The 18,680-nt window shown below is 36.5% G+C and overlaps 1 protein-coding gene across 1 annotated transcript in view; it reads right to left on the bottom strand.

Moving 5' to 3' along the window:
- The window catches only part of SPATA16 (spermatogenesis associated 16), a 181,155-nt gene extending 171,304 nt beyond the window's left edge, over positions 1-9,851 (bottom strand). Inside the window, exon 1 of the mRNA XM_010947784.3 lies at positions 9,240-9,851. Coding sequence (XP_010946086.2) covers positions 9,240-9,851 — 612 coding nt within the window. The remainder of the gene's footprint in view (positions 1-9,239) is intronic.
- Between the last annotated feature and the right edge of the window lie 8,829 nt (positions 9,852-18,680).

The raw sequence follows: 18,680 nt of genomic DNA, 5'->3' as shown, positions 1-18,680 counted from the left end.
CAGGAAAGTAGTCATTAAGTTAATTTGCTTTTTAAGTGAATTTGAGATTATTTTAAGTGTACATTTTCATGACAATGACATTCACATTTTTCTTGATGCTTTAAAATGTTTAGATCTTGCTTTTCTTAATTCCCTTTAAATAAGCACACATGGGGTAACACCTATTGTAGGTGATTTTAAAGGAGAAGGAAGTGATGAACATCTTTTATGCTAGTGGTTCTCAACTATTAGCTGTTCAATAAAATGACCTGGGAATCTAAAAAACACCAGTGCCCCAGGCATGGTCATTGCCTGAACCCCAGAGAATGTATCAGACTCTCTAAGGGTGGATTTCGGCATCTGGATATATTTAATAGCTCCCCTGGGTGATTGTAATTATGTCAAGAACCTACAAGGTTCATAATATTTTTAGATGAAATGTGACTCTATTTCATTTGTAACATGATACAAGTTATACTACAGTCTTGCTTATTGAAAATTCTCCTAGTCACCTCTCCCCACCCTCCACACTCTCACACTATGGGGAAATGTGGTTCTCTCTGCGATAGCCAGTGCCTGTCTTGCAACCCTCACCTGCCCCATTGTCTACTCTTTCCCTCCTTTTGATTCTCCCCATCTCCCTGCCCGCAAGCTCTCTCACTTTATGGGCTATGGGTGCTGCATGTGAGTAAGAATTGTTGCTCCTTTCCTTGTTGTGTCAGTGGCAGCTCTTGTGCAGGAAAGGGAGGGGAGCTTAGCCAGAGTCAGATGAGTGGGAGGGTGGGTGTGCTGGGGGCAGGGGTGGGGGGCGTGGAGCCAGGGCCGTTTGGGTAACAGCCTCCATAGGAACAGGAAGCCACCAGAGGAGTCGCCTTGGACATTCTTCCCATTCCCTATCTCTCTCTTTTTTCTTCTTTCCTTCCTTCCTTCCTTCCTTCCTTCCTTCCTTCCTTCCTTCCTTCCTTCCTTCCTTCCTTCCTTCCTTTCTTTCTTTCTTTCTTTCTTTCTTTCTTTCTTTCTTTCTTTCTTTCTTTCTTTCTTTCTTGGAGTATAGTCAGTTTACAATGTTGTGTCAATCTGTGGTGTACAGCACAATGCTTCGGTCATACATGAACATACACACTAATAATACTCAGCCTGAAAAATATTGTCTTCCTTTAACCACACATCACCTCTCCTTTGTGTAGCTTAAATCTCCTATTGATATTTTTGATTCCACTGAGGTCAAGTTGATGACCACTGGAATTAATTAAACTACATCAAGGTATGTAGGAAGTCCTTCCTTCTAAATGTCCACTTGAAGGACACATTTCAGGAAAAACCTTTAAAGATATAAATAATAACAACACACTAAACTAAAAATAGAAAAAGTACATAACTTGAAAATGCAAATAAAATCCTGGAATGCAGGTAGTGGGAGCCTATTCTTTGTCTCTAATCTCTGACTTCTTGCTGGCAGGGACTGAGTTTTATGTATATTTGTATCCCCTCCACTGAAAGAGCCAGTGAATGTTAGTGGTATTAACGTATTTTTTTCTTACAATGGCAAATTCTGCTCTTCCGGAGATTGGTCTTATTTAACTAGTGCTTAATTATAGGACTATATCTAATTTTATTGTTTTATTTTGAGATTAAGGGAGGTATTTGCTTTGTATTTTCCTGTTATGTAAATTTAATAGCATTTAAAAAATATTTTTTATCATTAAGTACTTACTAGCTATGGTGTCCCTGAATGGGACAAAGATGGCAACAATCAAGGTAAAAACTGAAATATTTAATTCTGACCATACAGAGTTCAACAGTCAAATTATATGTGACTACTAAGAAAAAATGAACTATTTCTAGCATAACAGCTTGTGTATTCAAGTGAAAGCTTGTATTTTTTTTTTTTTGTCAGAAGTAGTTAATAGTTCAAAATTGTGTTTAATTTAGATCACTGCTTCTGAAAGAGGGAATAGAGTAAAAAGCAATGAATTATTTTGGTCTCTTGCTTTGGTTTCATTTCATATGTCATTAAAATAATACTATGTATGTTTTTAATGTTAATTAAAGGAAAAAGGGATATGGATTAAAACAATGATGATAAGCTACTGAATTGGGCAAAATCCTTTGGGGTGCTAAAGTTTTAAGTTAAACACATAGTGTACAAGGAAATGAGAAACTTCAGAAATACAGTGACACCCTGTACATGGATTTAAAATTCATCATGTTTTCTAACAAGCGAGTCTCCACGAAAGCACCTTGTAGTTGAGTATTATTTCTTATCATTCCTGCTTAACAATGCTCTAAGACATTCAGAAAGTTGCTCAAAGTCACACAGCAATTAGCTATCAGAAGCAATGTCAAACACAGATAATCTGACTCCAGATTTGGTGCTCTGTCCATCACAGCTCTGGACCCACGTGGCCACCTAGGGCTACGTGAACCAGACACATGAACGTGCTTATTGCTAACTTGCCAGATAGGCAATGGGGCAGGCGTTCACAAACCTACCACTGGTATGGCATAAATCCTTGCTACTCAGAGTGGTCCCTGACAGCAGCATGGTCATCACTGGGGACCTTATCTGAAATGAGGCCTCTATCTGGGTGCTGCATCAGGGACCTGAAGCATCAGAATCTGCATTTTTAACAGTGCTCCTACACAACTTTTATACACATTGAAATATGAAAAGCTAGAGTGTAAATCATTCTTGACGTGAAATCAGGGCACCTGAATTCGATCTCAGCCATGCCACAAACTAGCTGGTTCACTTTAAGTAAGCTTTTTAACTTCATAGAACATCAGTTTTTTTTTTTTTTAATCTGTGAAATGGGGCTGATAATATCTGTTTTTGAGGATTATTATGATGATTATTTCAATAAAAGGGCCTGGACCTCAGCAGGAGTTTAAGAAATGCACACTGAATCCCTGTGCAAATCCACAGTTATGTGAGGTTCCCTCAGGCACTCAGTGAATTTGGTCAACTTGATTTCCTGATTACGTTGGACTAGGAACTATCTGTGTTAGAATCCATTTACATTAAGCTTTCTGGGATGTCCACATTTTCATGCCCTAGAGATTGGTTACAGAATTATTCTCAGCAGAGCAATTATAGGTGAGGCTGCCCTATAATGAGATATCTTTGCTACTTCATTAAATAAACCCCCTTGGATGGGTTCCAAAATGGACCTGCCTCATACCAAATTCCATTACACTGGAAGTAATCTCATAAGAAGGCCCTGGTGCGGGTTCAATTGTCCTGGATACCTAGTGTTTACCATAAAGAGAATGTGTTCTAGAACAGTGATTCCCAAAAGCTGGTTCTCAGGCCAATGTTTTACCTATCCAAGGGGCAATACAAAAAAAGACAATTTAGTCAACTTTTCATAAAGTTGAATTATAATCTTTTTTTTAAAAAAACTTCATTCTGAGAGTATGCCCTATTTTCTTTCTATCTTTTCAATGTTAAACTGCTCCATATTTTTATGAAATAATGATGAAATAGATGGTAATTTTTGTAATGTTCTTGCACAATAAAAAATATAAAATCAATTTTCTCCCTTCTCCAATTTTTTTTAATTTTATTACCCTTGAAATCCCAAAGTTCTGAACTATATTTTTATAGAAAAAAATGCTTAAAAAGAAATTCTTTCCTATGAAATTAGTGAGGGGCATAGAGCATTTTAAATTGGGAATCAAACTGCAAAGTTTTAATTGAAGGGCAACTTTGTTCAACGTCAGCATCTCACACAGTGTAAAAGTTCCTCAAACGGCAACGCGGACAAGGACACCTTGGGATGTTAACATGCAGATCCTGATTCTGCAGGTCTGGCACAGCTCAAAGTTCTGTATTTCCAACAAACTCACATTTTGAGTAGTAAAGACGTAGTGGTTAAGGTGGTGAGCTCTGAACCGGACCACCCTGGTCTATCTCTTGGCTCTACCACTTTTAACTGTTGACCCTTGAGCAAGTTATTTAACCTATATCTCCCTTAGTTTACTTATTAGCAACAAAAGAACAGTCACAGTCACATCTCATATGTTTGTTGTTAGAAAAAAATGGAAAATGGAATGTAAATATTCCCAGAATGTAAAATACAGTACTGGACATAGAAAGAGCTCCATAAGTGTGAGTTATTAGTCTAACTTCACAGATCAGTGACTATAGCATCAAGATATTAAAAAAAAGATTAGCACCTCAAGGAGTTCCTATGTGATGAAGTAGGAAGAATTTTAAATTCTGTTTGGTGAGGGTTAAGCTGTGTTCTGTCTTCTTTGAGTGGTTCAGTGGGATTGCTTGAAGCTACGAATCTTGAAAGGCATGTATAGATCTATTCTTTTTTTAATTGAAGTATAGTCAGTTACAATGTGTCAATTTCTGGTGTACAGCACAATGTCCCAGTTACGCATATACATACACATATTCATTTTCATATTCTTTTTCATTAAAGGTTATTACAAGATATTGAGTGTAGTTCCCTCCACTATACAGAAGAAACTTTTTTTTAAAATCTGTTTTTAGTAAATCTCAAATTCCCAAATTTATCCCGTCCCACCCCCTTTCCCTGGTAACCATAGATTGTTTACTATGTCTGCGAGTCAGTTTCTGTTTTGTAGATGAGTTCATAATGCCCTTTTTTTTCTTTTTCTTTTTCTTTTTTTTTTAGATTCCACAAATAAGTGATATCATATGGTGTTTTTCTTTCCCTTTCTGGCTTACTTCACTTAGAATGACCACCTCTAGGTCCATCCATGTTGCTACAAGTGGCATTATTTTATTATTTTTATGGCTGAGTAGTATTCCATTGTATAAATATAGCACAACTTCTTTATCCAGTCATCTGTCGATGGACATTTAGGTTGTTTCCATGTCTTGGCTATCTAAATAGTGCTGCTATGAACATTGGGGCACATGTATCTTTTCAAATTAGAGTTCCCTCTGGATATATACCCAGAAGTGGGATTGCTGGATCATATGGTAAGTCTGTTTTTAGTTTTTTGAGGAATCTCCATACTGTTTTCCATAATGGCTGCACCAAACTACATTCCCACCAGCAGTGTAGGAGGGTTCCCTTTTCTCCACACCCTCTCCAGCATTTATCATTCATGGACTTTTGAATGATGGCCATTCTGACTGGTGTGAGGTGATACCTCATTGTAGATCTATTCTAATTCAAAAAGTGAAAGTTTCTCAATTATTGAGATCTTAAGAGTAAGGTTGAAATAATGGTACGGTTTAGATTGCATGCTGCAAACTTTTGAGAACCTTTAATAATTTCTTTGAATGTTTATAAATGACAAGAAAAATATGATCAGTATATTTCCAGACCTTAAGTTTTCCTATAGGTCTTTACTTTATCAATAATTATTCTTTTCCCCATGAACAGTGCAGCTAGAATGTTTATTAATTAATCTCTTCATAATTTTTATTGACAGCTAAGCAATTTGTTGAAAATGTGTGTATTGCTTAAAATGCAAATGCAACTACATGAGGATAGTGTCTTATATTTCTTCATTTTAATAGAATCCCTACTATTTTTACTAGAGGGTGAATTTATATACTTATTCTTTAAAAGTTGCAGGTAATAACACCTAGGCATAAAAATGTGATTTAATATAGAGTTGTGTTTTTATCTTCAGTTTATACCTTTTGCCCTCTGGTGTGACTTCTGCTGTGATTTCAAACAGAAGAGCAAATGATAACTGATTTTAACAAAGATTGATGAATTGGTTACAGAGCTAAGGGCTAATCTTACCTACCTAACTGGTTCAACTTTATATAGTAAAAAGAAGGCATAGAAAAAAAAGTTATTTCATGAAGCACATTTAAATAAACACCTGTGTTCTGAAATCCTAAGAGATTAAAGTTGACTGCTTTTTGGAAGCTAAATTGTTATCTTCTGAATCATTGCATACCATTTTTATCTTGTTCATTATAAAATACTAGAGAAAGAAAAATATCATATGGTATCACTTATATGTGGAATCTAAAAATAAAAAGATACAAGTTCTATTTACAAACTAAAACTAGACTAATGGACATAGAAAACAAACTATGGTTACCAAAGGGGAAATTGTGGGGAGAGATAAATTAGGGGTTGGGGATTAACAGACATGTATTACTATATATAAAAATGATAAATCACAAGGACGTACTGTATAGCACAGGGAACTATATTCAGTTTCTTGCAATAACATGTAATGGAAAAGAATCTGAAAAGAAAAATATATATGCATGTATATGTATAACTGAATCACTTTGCTGTACACCTGAAACTAACACTGTAAATCAACTACACTTCAATAAGTTTTTTTTAAGTCATACATTTATCTATCTAGTTAGTGACTATTTTATAAAAACAAAAGAATTTAATATTTTGTTAAGAACACAGGGAAACTAACATATAAGCAGAATATTTCTAATGGGTTTATTAGAGAAATTGGAAGTTATAGTATCAGTTAATAATATTCACAAATTTCCAGGGTTTTCCCCCAGTTTTTACTTTCTATTTCTTTTCCATCATCTTACCTTTAACCACAGTCAGTCTGCTGTCGACTTGTACAGCTGACTTTGTACCACCCAGTGGACGAGCATTTTGTATGCCTCTCAGTGCCTCCCAAGTAATAAGCCCTCCATGGGAAAGCTGCTTGTTATCCTTCAGTATCCATATCTATTCTCCCCTTCTTCCTCAGTAATAGCACCCCTGAATGTTAGGGCCATTGGGAATAAAGACCATATTTTCCAGTCTCACTTGTAGGTTTGTGCAGCCACATAACTAAATTTGGGTTAATGAAAAAAAAAGAAAAAAGAAGACTAGAAACGGTGTTGATACTTCCATAAAGTGTGCTTGGCAGGACGCAGTGTGCCTCTTCCCTTCCTCTTGCCCCTCCTGGATGGCCAGAAGGTGTATGTGATGACACCAGCAGGAGCTGCCATTTTGGATCATGAAGTACAAGCCACATCCTGAGGGACAAAATAGCATCTGGCACCCTGATGATCGCCCCATACCCCATACCAGCGCTTGGTTGCCTAACATTTATGTGGGGAAGAAAAACCTCTCTTGCTTTAGACACAGTTATTTTGGGTTTCTGTCACTTGCACCCAAAATTTGATCCTAACTCCACACACTGAAATATTGATGCATCTGTCTCTTATGTGTGATCTTTATCATTATGCCGTGGTCTCTGTTAGCCACCCTATCTTACTCAAAGTCATGTTAGGACCTAAGGAAAAGCAAGAGAGACATTAAATAATGCCCGAGAACACTCCGTACTGAGGAAGTTAAATTTAAGAGAAATTAAATTCAGGAGAGGAAAGAGTTAAAGAGGTTAAAAATCTTTTATATTCCCAGTAACTCTGGTTTATTAAGAGACATTCTAGGTAAGATTTCAAAAGTTAACTCCCAAGATAATTAGACAAAAGCTAGGCCAGATGTCTAAGCTAAGTTTTGGTCTCAAAATAATTACCTTTGTTAATTACCAGTAATTAGTGTCAGCATCCAACTCTTTCCAGAAAACCTTTGAGTGAGGGGGAGAAGAGGAAGAAAGTGAAAGAGAGAGAGAGAGAGAGAGAGAGAGAAGAGGGGAAGAGAGAGAGAGAGAATGTGCACAGTAGAGTCAGAACACAAGCATCTTCCTGTACAGTTACACACCTTGGGGTCATTAAAATCTGATTCAAATTTTACAATTTTGAACAGTGATTTTTATGGAAAAAAGTGGATATTTTCTTCCAGTGAATGCAGATATCTTTTGCTTCTACCTAGACTTAATTTGAATTTTATGTTCTGTCTTATTTTATGCCTTTTCTTTCCATTGTCAAAATGTTTCTTTTTATTTACCTATAAAATTACACCTTTAACCCTGCCCCCCACTCCCCCAAAAAACTTTCAGCTGAAAATAGCCCTAACAGAAGTGCCCACAGTTCTTCCAGGAGTCTTTACTTAGCTTCCTTTCCTCAGTCAGAAGCTTCTTTCTAGTCTTTAGCTCACAGAACAGCAGGGGATTCTCAGTGGTTGGTGGATAACTTAATTTGGGGGGTCAGTTTTTATATAGTTCAGAAGTTTACATAGTGCATCACTTTTCCCTTTGTGTGAATGAGACTTTATAAAGGCAGAAATATTCATAGATGCATCTACTGTGTGCTACCTCATCACTTCATGTCTCTTTGGGCCTCCTATTTTTGTGCTTAGAGTTTCTTTTTAAATATTCAGGGGCACCTTAGTCTCATATTGTGTATTAATAATTCATTGTAGATGTAGTCATTTTAACTGGCAAGTAACAGTGGAGATAATACTTTACTCTTTAAATCTCCATCACAGACCTCTCACACTGCCCATGCCCCATGTCCCATGGTGGATCAATCACTCCTTTATGCCGTCTCTATTTCTGTTCACTGGTTTATCTACCTTACTGGACTTTTAGAGGAAAGGCACCATGTCTTAACTCAGCTCTTGTATCTCCAGTGGCCTCTAGGCCTATATAAAATGCATTGAAAAAACCTTTTTTTTTGTAATTAATGAAATACTCAGTCACCAATATTGCCAAGCCAGTGGGGCGTCTGGTTATACACTCTGGTCGTTTTATAAATTCATTGAGTCATGAGATGGTGCAATTTTTCCCACTACCTTTTTTTGTGTTTTATTGGTGAGTCTCACATTTATTTTAGCTCATGGGCTGTTTCTTTATGCCGAGATATTGACCAACTTACCTGCTTCCAGAGAGAAAAATAATTATTCATAAGGCTTAGTAGAATGGGAAGGAAAGTGAAGTTTGATGGGAAGGTAGAATGGTGTTATTTTGCTTTTAATCAGTATTATGCATAAATTATCAGCACATGCTAAAGAGTAAAGATGGTTATGTTTAATCATGAAGACTACATGTCAAAAGGGGACCCTTTGTATACTCATTAACTGCCTATTTCTTGAGAATCTATATTCTGCTCACCACCCCTGTACTAAAACTTTTTGGCTTTTATAGGTGTACATCTAAATTACAAAACCAACTGCATTTAATATATGACCATTCACTGCTGAGTTTGTTAAAGAAAAAGCATGAGATATGCTTTTGGGGGTGATTTCTGTATGTCAAGTGCACACAGGCATATTAATTTGCAGGCACATCCTATTTATGTAAACTGGGACCTGCATAGCCCCGATATCATTTGGTATTTTCATCCCATGATCACTGTTCATTACAGAATGATCAGAGCTGCTAATGTAATTACAGCTCTCCCTTTCACAGCTTCCTGTCACCAATCTACATTTTCTTTAATCCCATACCTCCAGTGCTGTTCTGAACTGTCCTGCCGCCACGGCGTATTTCTTCTGTCTGTAGCAAGAGCTGGCATCCTTTAAGGCTACCTGAAGCCATTTGTCAATCTGAGGCGGAATGCTGAAATTCAGCACACGCAAAGGGTAAACTATTTCAGCAGCTCGGTATATTGGCCGAATCCCAGTGGGCATGAAGGACTTTACAAACTCATAGCTCACGTCCTCTTCATCGACGTAGACCAACTTCACCTCCACATCCATGATATTCTTTAAGGGGATATGAGGCAGGGGCAGGGTGATCAACGGACTGTCAAGTTCTATCATCTTTGCCTCTTTCTTTCCAGCTGGCTTTTCTTCACCATCTGCCTTCCTTTTAAAGGCCACTTTCTCTAAATCATTGCTTTGTTTTTCTTTGATGCTCTTTGCCATTTTTATTCTTTCAATTGTGATTTCTACTTGTCTATCTCTACAGCTTTTCTTAATCTCTCGTGGCATTTCCAGGATGCTGGGTGGGTTTGCCAGGGTGGACATTTTCTTGCTTGTGTTCATCTTTGGAATGAGTTGACCAGGATAGACCCTATTTACTGTATTCTCCACACTCCTACTGCTTCCTGAATCCATTGATTCCCCCCTGAAACTCCTGTAGGGGTAAGAAGAAGAAAAATAATTAAAACAAAATTTTGAAATTCCAATGTCTTTAGTATAGTCAGGCTATAGTCAAATTCATTTAAAATACTGTTGTATTTATTATAGGTATTCATAACCTTAAAAGTAAAACTGTATGTACATTATCTGCTGTTTTACTAAGGAAGTAATATGTTTCAGTCTCAAAACTTGCCAAGAATTTGTTGAAAACACATTTAGACAATGTCTTAAAAATAATCATCTATAGCTGAACAACGTTGAGTGAACTTTTTTTTTTATGGGGTGCCCAAATTCATCGAATAGGAAAACGTTATACATAGCCACTGAGGACAAAAAAGACAAAATCTGACTCAATATTAATTTCCTCAGAAAGGCAGGTGGTCTAGAACTCATTATAAAATATACTGCTAACCTGCATAATAGACTTGGGAGTCTGAAGAAACCACAGCTGCTTCCTCTGAAAGGCTTCCAGAAATGTTATGAGCACAATGTTTCCTCAGTTTGTTTCTTCTATTAGAAATGAAAATCTTAAGCTTAAACAGCTTTAAAGGTAACCATCGTTCAGAACTGACTTGAAAGCATAAGAGCATGACCTTCACCTTCTCATTAAATGTGAAGCCATATATTTATCTTGAGTCCTACTGTATTAATATCTTTGTAGCAATGGTATCAATGTTGTACTGTTTGAAGATGAGGCACTTTCCTAAATCACTGATGTTCAAAAATATAACCAACACTCTTTTGATTCAAAGGTTTCTGAATACTATTTTTGCTTCTAGATTAGTTTCAAAATACAAAATACGTTAAGACCAAATAATTATGTAGTATATTTTGTTCCCATTTTTAAGACTCTTTCACCTATCATATTCTATCCTGGAAACAACTCTGTAGGATAAATAGGAATAACGAACACATTTTTCAAAGAAACTAAGAAATAGAGGGGTTAAGTTGCTTATCCCAATTGGCTTTTGGTCATTAACAGAACCTGGATTCCTGTTTCCTCCCTGGGACTTCCACTCACTAACTGTTAGCTTGGGGTACTTCCTCTAAAGCATGCTGTTCTTTAGGATGGCTAATAGGAGACTTACCTCAGAACACAAAGAGAAGAGAAAATGCAAGAAAGAAGGGCTGAGTATGATAATAAGATAACGAAATGAAAGCTAACACTATTCTTTCTTCTCTTTCATTTTTCTACCACAGGGACAGTGCCTGAGTCAAGATAATAAAGTCTTGGGAAGTTTCTCAAAACTTACAATTTTGTGGATGTTGTTGATTATTTTCATTTGTTTGCTTGCAAGACAGGTTTGCCCTAGAAAAACTTTTAAAGACTGTGAAATTTGACCCAGTAATACTTAAGGAAAGTAAAGGAAGAAACAAAACTGTACATGAGTCTAACCTTTGAGGCACTTTCTTCCTCCTACCATTGTATATTTGTGTCATCAGAAAAGGTTTAGGTCAAATGTGGACATAAAAAATCTACTATGCTGACCTATATTATCTCATAAGAAAGATCGAATTCCAGTAATTCCAATAACAGCTATCTTGGATGTTAATTTGCAAAAGTTGAATACCAGAAAAATATTTCCCTAGTGATTTATACTGGTGTATTAGAGTTGTATGTCTATTGGGGGGGGGAACAATACCTCAAAGATTAAAAATGTTTCCAGTTTATGTTATGCTCAGTATTGAAGAAGATAGTCATGACTGGTTATCTTAAGACCCATCAGCACAGCTTTACTTCAGGCAAGACCCTGTTTCCTTTTCCTCTCTTGGATTCATGGTTGGCATCCAATATATCGCTTGGATCACTAAGGTGGCTACTTAGAGTAGTGAGGGAAAAACTGTCTTGACGATCACTCTATCTTATTGTTGCTCTTATGCCACATATGATTTGGTTTGAGTAAAAGTCAGCTTCAGTCTTTGAATTACAATCTCCAGTGGATGGACACTCAAGATATACATCTACACCAATAGGTTTCTTTCAGTAGCAGAGATGCAGAAATGGAATTAGCATAACTTCAACACCCAACATGTATAGTTGAAATTTTGAGTAAAGTGTATGTACCACAGTGGCTAAGTTCCAGATAAAACTTGACTCTTATGAATACTATAGAAATTATATTTATGTCCTCTTTGTCCAATACTATCTGTGAAGCAAAAGAGACGTGAAGCTCTTGAAACTTGTTCAAAGCTCAAAATATCTGATTTTAAGGATCTCTGATTCATATTTGTTCTTACTGTCAACTTCAAAAATATAAACAGGAAATGTGGGTAAGCTGTTTCAAAATTTTCATGGTATCCCCCCTAGATAATTTTTCTAAACTCTCTCTCTGCTTCAAGCACCAGAGGCTAAAACGTGTCAGAATATCTGTAGTTGGTTGTAGTTAGTATCATTCTTAATGTCTACAGCAGCATTACGTCTCTCTTCTGTATTTCTTTTCATATCTCTGGAACACGTAAACTTATCTTCACAACCACTAATTTTGGGACTCTCCCTCACTCCCTCTACTCCGCCCTTTCTCTGCCTATTTTCCCTTCACATTCCCCTACTTCAGTCTTCCTGCCAGTTGTCTGTACCCCCCATCCCAACAGCACACATTTTTCTTTTCAAGAAAGAAAATTTTATTGCTTTTCAGAAACAAGCTTCTGACTGTTTTTTCATTAGCTCTTAAAGCTCTCTGTAGAAATTGTAATTTTGTTCTTCAGTGAAGTTCTTTTTCATAAGAAACAATAATAGAGGGTGAAAAGGTGTACCTGGTGTATAGAGCAATCAGAGGGAAAATATTTGTAAGCAGATGTTTCGTTTTCAAACATCTGGAAGAGCAATTATTCTAAATTTGTCTAAGAAACAGGTAATTCAGGTCCCCTCAGAAAAACCAGAATAAATATTCTGTCTAAAAGTGGCCTAAATGTATAGGCAGAAAAAGCATGGCCAAACCCAACCAATATTTTTTCATGTTGGTTCCAAAGCAGGTGACTTCAGCTTCAGTTTTAGAGCCTGTTCTTAATAAAAAATTCTTGCGTGTCTACAGAAGAGTTATGAAACTGCTCACTTACAGCTTTTAAAAAAAATTATACAACTGCATTTAAATAATACGGAATTTAAGGCCTTTCACCAGCTCGCCCAATGTGTGTTTCCAGACTTATTTAGCACTCCTTCTGTAAACTGCTCTGAAGTCAAGCTGAACCTCTTGTTACTTCCAAAAGATAACTTATTTTCAGTCTGTCTGCTAAGAATTCTCTGTCTTCCTGTTTTCCACCCCATTCTACCTGGCCAGCCCTCGCCAGAGGTTATCCATCTCTCCCTCCTTGGAGCACTGACGGCATTTATAGTCCTTATTTTCTACATTGCAGTTATGCATGAATGACTTATTTTTTCCAATAAGCTTCCTGAAAGCAGAAATATGCTCTACTTATCTTGACATTAGTTCAGTGCTTTGCAGAGTCGACATTCAATAGATGCCGATCAATATGGATACTGTGAATCAAAGGCTAATTTAAACAATTTAAGAGAAACAAAATTGGATTTTTCTAAAGGTATGGCTTTTTTAACTTTGTGAGAGTTGTTTCTGAGGTGTTTTGCTAGATTTTGTTTGGTTTTGTTTTAAATTTGGTCCTGGGTAAAGTACATTTTCTTCTTTGATAGTTCAAGTGAATCATCTACCAACTAGATTTAAACTATCAACCTCTTCAGTTTTTTTTAGTAGTCAAGTTGATTAACATGACATTAGTCAGTGTTCCTGAGGTGCTGAGTTACACTTTAATCATTACTTCAATAAAAATACATTCAGAGAAAACTATTAGACAGTCATTATGTATGACAAAGAGGTATTCACTGATAACATTCTGTAAAAATGCCCAATCTTTAATTTAGAAGACTGTGAAATTGATTTCCTCGTAGAGGCATGCCTTAAAAAAAAAGATCTCCAGCAAATATTGATATAAAACATTAGAACAATCTTGAAGGTTTTATAACAAATGCAGGTAATAGAAACAAAAAGAGGTTAATGTTCAATCATTTCCACAGGGGCAGCCTTTTAAAATTTATTCAGTAGATCTTCAACACACTTATTTTTTTCTGCAAGCATTTTTTATCAAGCATTCTCTTTTATGTGGGAGATTCTGTTGCTTTGTAGATACAATCAGTGGTTTGCATGTCTATTAGTATGACACATTTTTATTAGCATTTTGATGGAAATAGGCAGCTCAAACATGGACAATTCAGAAAAAGAGAATCCTTCAAAATTTGCTCTCTGAAACTTTCAACATCACAGTTGCTATGGTTTTCTTTCTTAAAAAAAAAAAAAGAAAGAAAGAAAAGGATCTAATTTTAACTTGCTGTTAAATGTAACCAGAGAGACATTATGAGGAAAAACATCTTACTTGTTAGTCCATGAGTGCACCTTGATATTTTTGAAAACACACTACAAAATATTTCTTCAATCGAATAATCATTTATTGAACACCTGCCACAAGAAATGTACTGTGTTATGTGTTATAAAGAAAACTAAGGATGACCAAGATAGGGTTCTTGGCATTTTAGAGCTTATAGCTGGGGGTAAGGGTGTGGGGTGGGGAGAGGGATGTATAGATAAATAGCTTTGTACAGAGAAGACATTCTCTTACAAGATAGTGAACTGCTGGAGAGGCAGAAATGCTTTGCAGTCCTTTTTCTATACTGATGGCTAGTTCCTTCAGAGCCTGGAACGTAATGGGCCCTCAGTACACGTTTGTTATTCAAATGAGTGTATGGCTGTGTTGAGGACTATGGTAGGAATAATGAACATGCTTCTGTGGGGACATGGGATTGATGCAGTTTCAAGAGATCTACTTTTTAGAAGAGGCAGAATGAGAGGTGTCCCTATATAAGCAGTTTTTCTTCTCTTTTATCCAAGTATCCATAAGGAATATTTCACCATTATCAGAAGGGAGAATGAATTAGGCTCACAATGCTTATTAAATACAAAATAAAACATACTGTGAAGTATTATATGAATAATAATAAAAGCCAACAGTTACCCCCAGTGTGCAAAGTTATCTCACTGGATTATTCCATTTGTCTCTCACAACAACTCTTTTGCATAAATATTATTACCCTTATTTTACTCATGAGGAAACAAAGAGATTAAACAACTCAAGGGGTCACCATGAGAATTTTACCAGACCTAAGACTTGAACTTGAGACATTCACTGTCAAACTGTGTACTTTTTGGACCATAGGATAATAAATTCCTCTGCACTGCACTGCCATCGATTGGGATTTCTATTTTCCCTTCCTTCAAAAAACATTTTTTAAATTTAATAACTAGGTATTCAACTTTACGGCTGTTTTATTGGGTGGGACTCCTTTTTAAATGTTAACAAAATTAATTGGCAATTTATGGTTAACAAGTTTATGGATTAAATTTGTTCAGAAAGACATTATATTTTAGGTGTTTTTTTTTTTTTATAAGATCTTTAGTTGCAAGTGTAAGGATGATCCTTACATTTCAGAAGTCTAAATTCAAAAGAAATAATGTGTATATAAAACTTCCACATGAGCGGATTCCAGGTATTTCAAACTTGAAATTGCCAAACCATCTACTGATCACTAAGTCACTAAATGGGAATAATGGCATCAAAGCAACTGTACTTCTTTGTGCCTGGTACAATGTGAACATCTGCTACAGTGCATCGGAGAGCACGTTAGAAAGGTGCCTACAACGTGGTATTGCATAGTGGAAAGAGCGTTTAGTTTGGAGTTGCAAGAAATAAGAATGATTGGATACATGAGAATCATGTGAGAATCAAATGAGATAATTTATGTAACAGCACATAAATTAATAGAGGTGAGGTCAGTCACACAAGCAGCCTCCTTGTACATGCCTCCACTCTTTCAAAGCCGAGATCCTTTTGTCTAGATCCCACATCTCCATCCTCTCATCCACTATGCTCCTGCAGTTGTCATATTTCCTTTGCACCTCTTCCTCACCTGATTAATCCTGTTAATGCACACACAGATCTAGCAACCTTTTAAGAAAAACAAGCAAGTAAGCTCCCTTGCCTCCACATTGCCTTCCTGCTGCTCTCCCGTACTGCTGCTCCCCTCCCATGCAAAATGACTGGAAATAATTTTTCTATTCTTTGTCTCCAATTTTTCATTGCATATTCTCTTCCCATTCACTCTTCAGGCTTCAGTCCCTCCTGTTCCATGAAGACTGCTCTAACAAAGATCAGCAGTGACTGTCATGTTGCCACCCCTAGGCTCTCATCTGCCAGACCTGTAGGCAGCATTCTTCACAAGTGATGCTCTCGTTAGTGGAACATTATCTTCTCACCTTCTATGGCATCGTGCTCTTCTTATTTTCCTATTATTTCATTGGCCATTCATTCTCCATCTGCCTCTTCTGTTACACCCAACAGCTGGAGCCACTTCTTTCTCCACCTATATTCTCAGGTTAGGTGATCTTGTCCAGTCCTATAGCTTCAAACACTGTCATGTGCTCTTCACTCCCAGTGTTACAACGCCAGCCCTTATAATACACCCAGAAATTCACAATTGTATACCCCAGTGTCTATGACATCTCTGCTTGGATTACCTAATATGCATCTTAAAATGAACAAGCTCAAAACAGGTCTCTTAAACCTCATCTTATCCTAAATTGCCCATCTCTCAGTCTTCTCCATTCCAGTTGGCCAGGCTAGAACTTTACAAATTATCTTTGGTTCCTTTCTTTTTCTTAATTTCATCCTCCAATCCATCATGAGATCCTACTGACTTTTTCTTTCAAAGGTCTACCTCTTCCTATATCCATAGTGATATCCTCCAGGCCCATGATCTCCTGCCCAGATTATTGCAATTGTTTTCTCACACACAGCAGCCCGAGTCATCCTTTTAAATGAAAATCAGATCCTCCCATGTTCTTGCTTAAAACCTTTAAATGGCTGCCCATAGAACGTAGAATAGAACACAAATCCCTTATGCCTCTGCCCCCTCTGAAAGTTCATCATGTCTTGCCTTCTTTGTCTATTATGTTCCGGCCACCTGGCTTTGATTCTGTTCTGCTAATTTAACAAGTTCGTTCCCGCTTGGGAGCCTTTGCACCAGTTGGCTTAGAATGTTCTCTCTACTGTCTTTCTCACGGTATTCGGCTCATAGCTTAACATGTCTGTTCCTAAGGAAACTTTCTCCTATAATTTAAAGTAACTATCCTCAGTCATGTATCTATTTAAAGTCTATTTGAAACCATACCGCTCATCACAGATAAATTTACATATATGTATTTCATTTGTATCTACCTTTCTCTACCAGAATATAAACTCACTGAGAGAATGAACCATGTATGCCTAATTCACTGTGTTATATCCAGAATGGGCTTGACATACAGTAACTACACAATAATATTTGTTGACTGGACATTTTGGTTGAAAGTTACCTAAATATAAGCTAGCTTTTGCAAGTTGACTTCCCTGCAGAAAACTTCTCCAGATTCTATGGCATCCTTATTCTTTATTTCTTTTTTTTTTTTTCTGTTTTTATTCTTTGCTACTCTAAGTCGACAATATTTATGATGCACCTACCCTGCTCTGTTTTATTTTAGTCTTTGTTAGGGAGTAAATTATTTCTCTGATTCTTTGTTGACATAAAGTGTGGCTCATTCAGAACCAAAAGGGTCAGAAAAATCAGAATTTGGGGGAGAAGTGATAATGATACAGCTTGGTATCTTTACAAGTGTGGTCCATGAGGATACAATGGTACTTCTGTAAAATCCAATCTAATTTGATTGTAAAAAAAATAACTCATGTGGTGTTGGGGGGGAGTATGAGGATAGGGCAAATCGTGTTTCTGTGTACTTCAGAGACCTTTGACTACATTTCTTCTTGAAACATACATGCAATCAGCTTGCCAAATTCATTGGCATCCTGAGAGAAAGTTCTGCATCTTTGCAAACATTGCTTTGTCCTTCTGTAAAGGTAATCCAAGTCTCTGTTTACTTAAGAGGCAGGGACTATGCAGCTGTGTAAAGAAAAAAAAATTTCCCTCTAACTTTGGCCAACTCTTCAATTCTGTTGATATAGTCTTTACTTATTAGACTTTAATATTTTATTTCTTAAATTATAACTCAGAATTGTAGAAGGGCAGAGATGGAGAAGTTTCCCAATAAACTCTAATCTAATCTTCTCAGTTTGCTGATGAAGAAATGGAGTCTCCTGCAGGTGAAATGACCTGCTCATGGTCACACAACACATCAGTGCTTTCAGCCACATCTTGCAGCTTTCCGAATTCTTGCTCTCTCACTCCACTGCCTCCACCATAATGCACAAGGTAAATGGTTATCACAATTGCAATTTCCAAATGAAGAAACATATATTGAGCAGTCTTTAGTGCTTTATTTGCAGAAAGTCATACAATTAATGAACGGTAACCATGAAGATTTCTTATTCTTTGACTTACCCTTTAAATTCTTAAGTGTTCTCAAAAATGTTTTAAAGTTATGTCTTTAAACTCAGAGGTGGGAAATGAATCCTTAAAACAAACCAATGAACTTTTTTTGGCAATAATTTAAAAAATGCAGACCAGTTGTAAGAATATCGAAAATTTTCAATTGCCCTTTACCCATATTTACCAATTTTAAACATTTCCCCCACATTTCTAATTCTCTCCCTAATGTATGTAGTGGAGACAGGTAATAGAGAGGCACACACACATACACATATACATACATTTATATTATTTATTCTTTTCGGAGTCATTTGTCAGCATGTTGCATGCATCATATCTCATCACCTTTTATTACTTCAGTGCACATTTGTTAAGCTCAAGGA

This window comes from Camelus bactrianus, chromosome 1, assembly GCF_048773025.1.
Source record: "Camelus bactrianus isolate YW-2024 breed Bactrian camel chromosome 1, ASM4877302v1, whole genome shotgun sequence".
In the NCBI taxonomy this organism is placed as follows: Eukaryota; Metazoa; Chordata; class Mammalia; order Artiodactyla; family Camelidae; genus Camelus; species Camelus bactrianus.
This window is presented reverse-complemented; position numbering and strand designations above follow the sequence as displayed.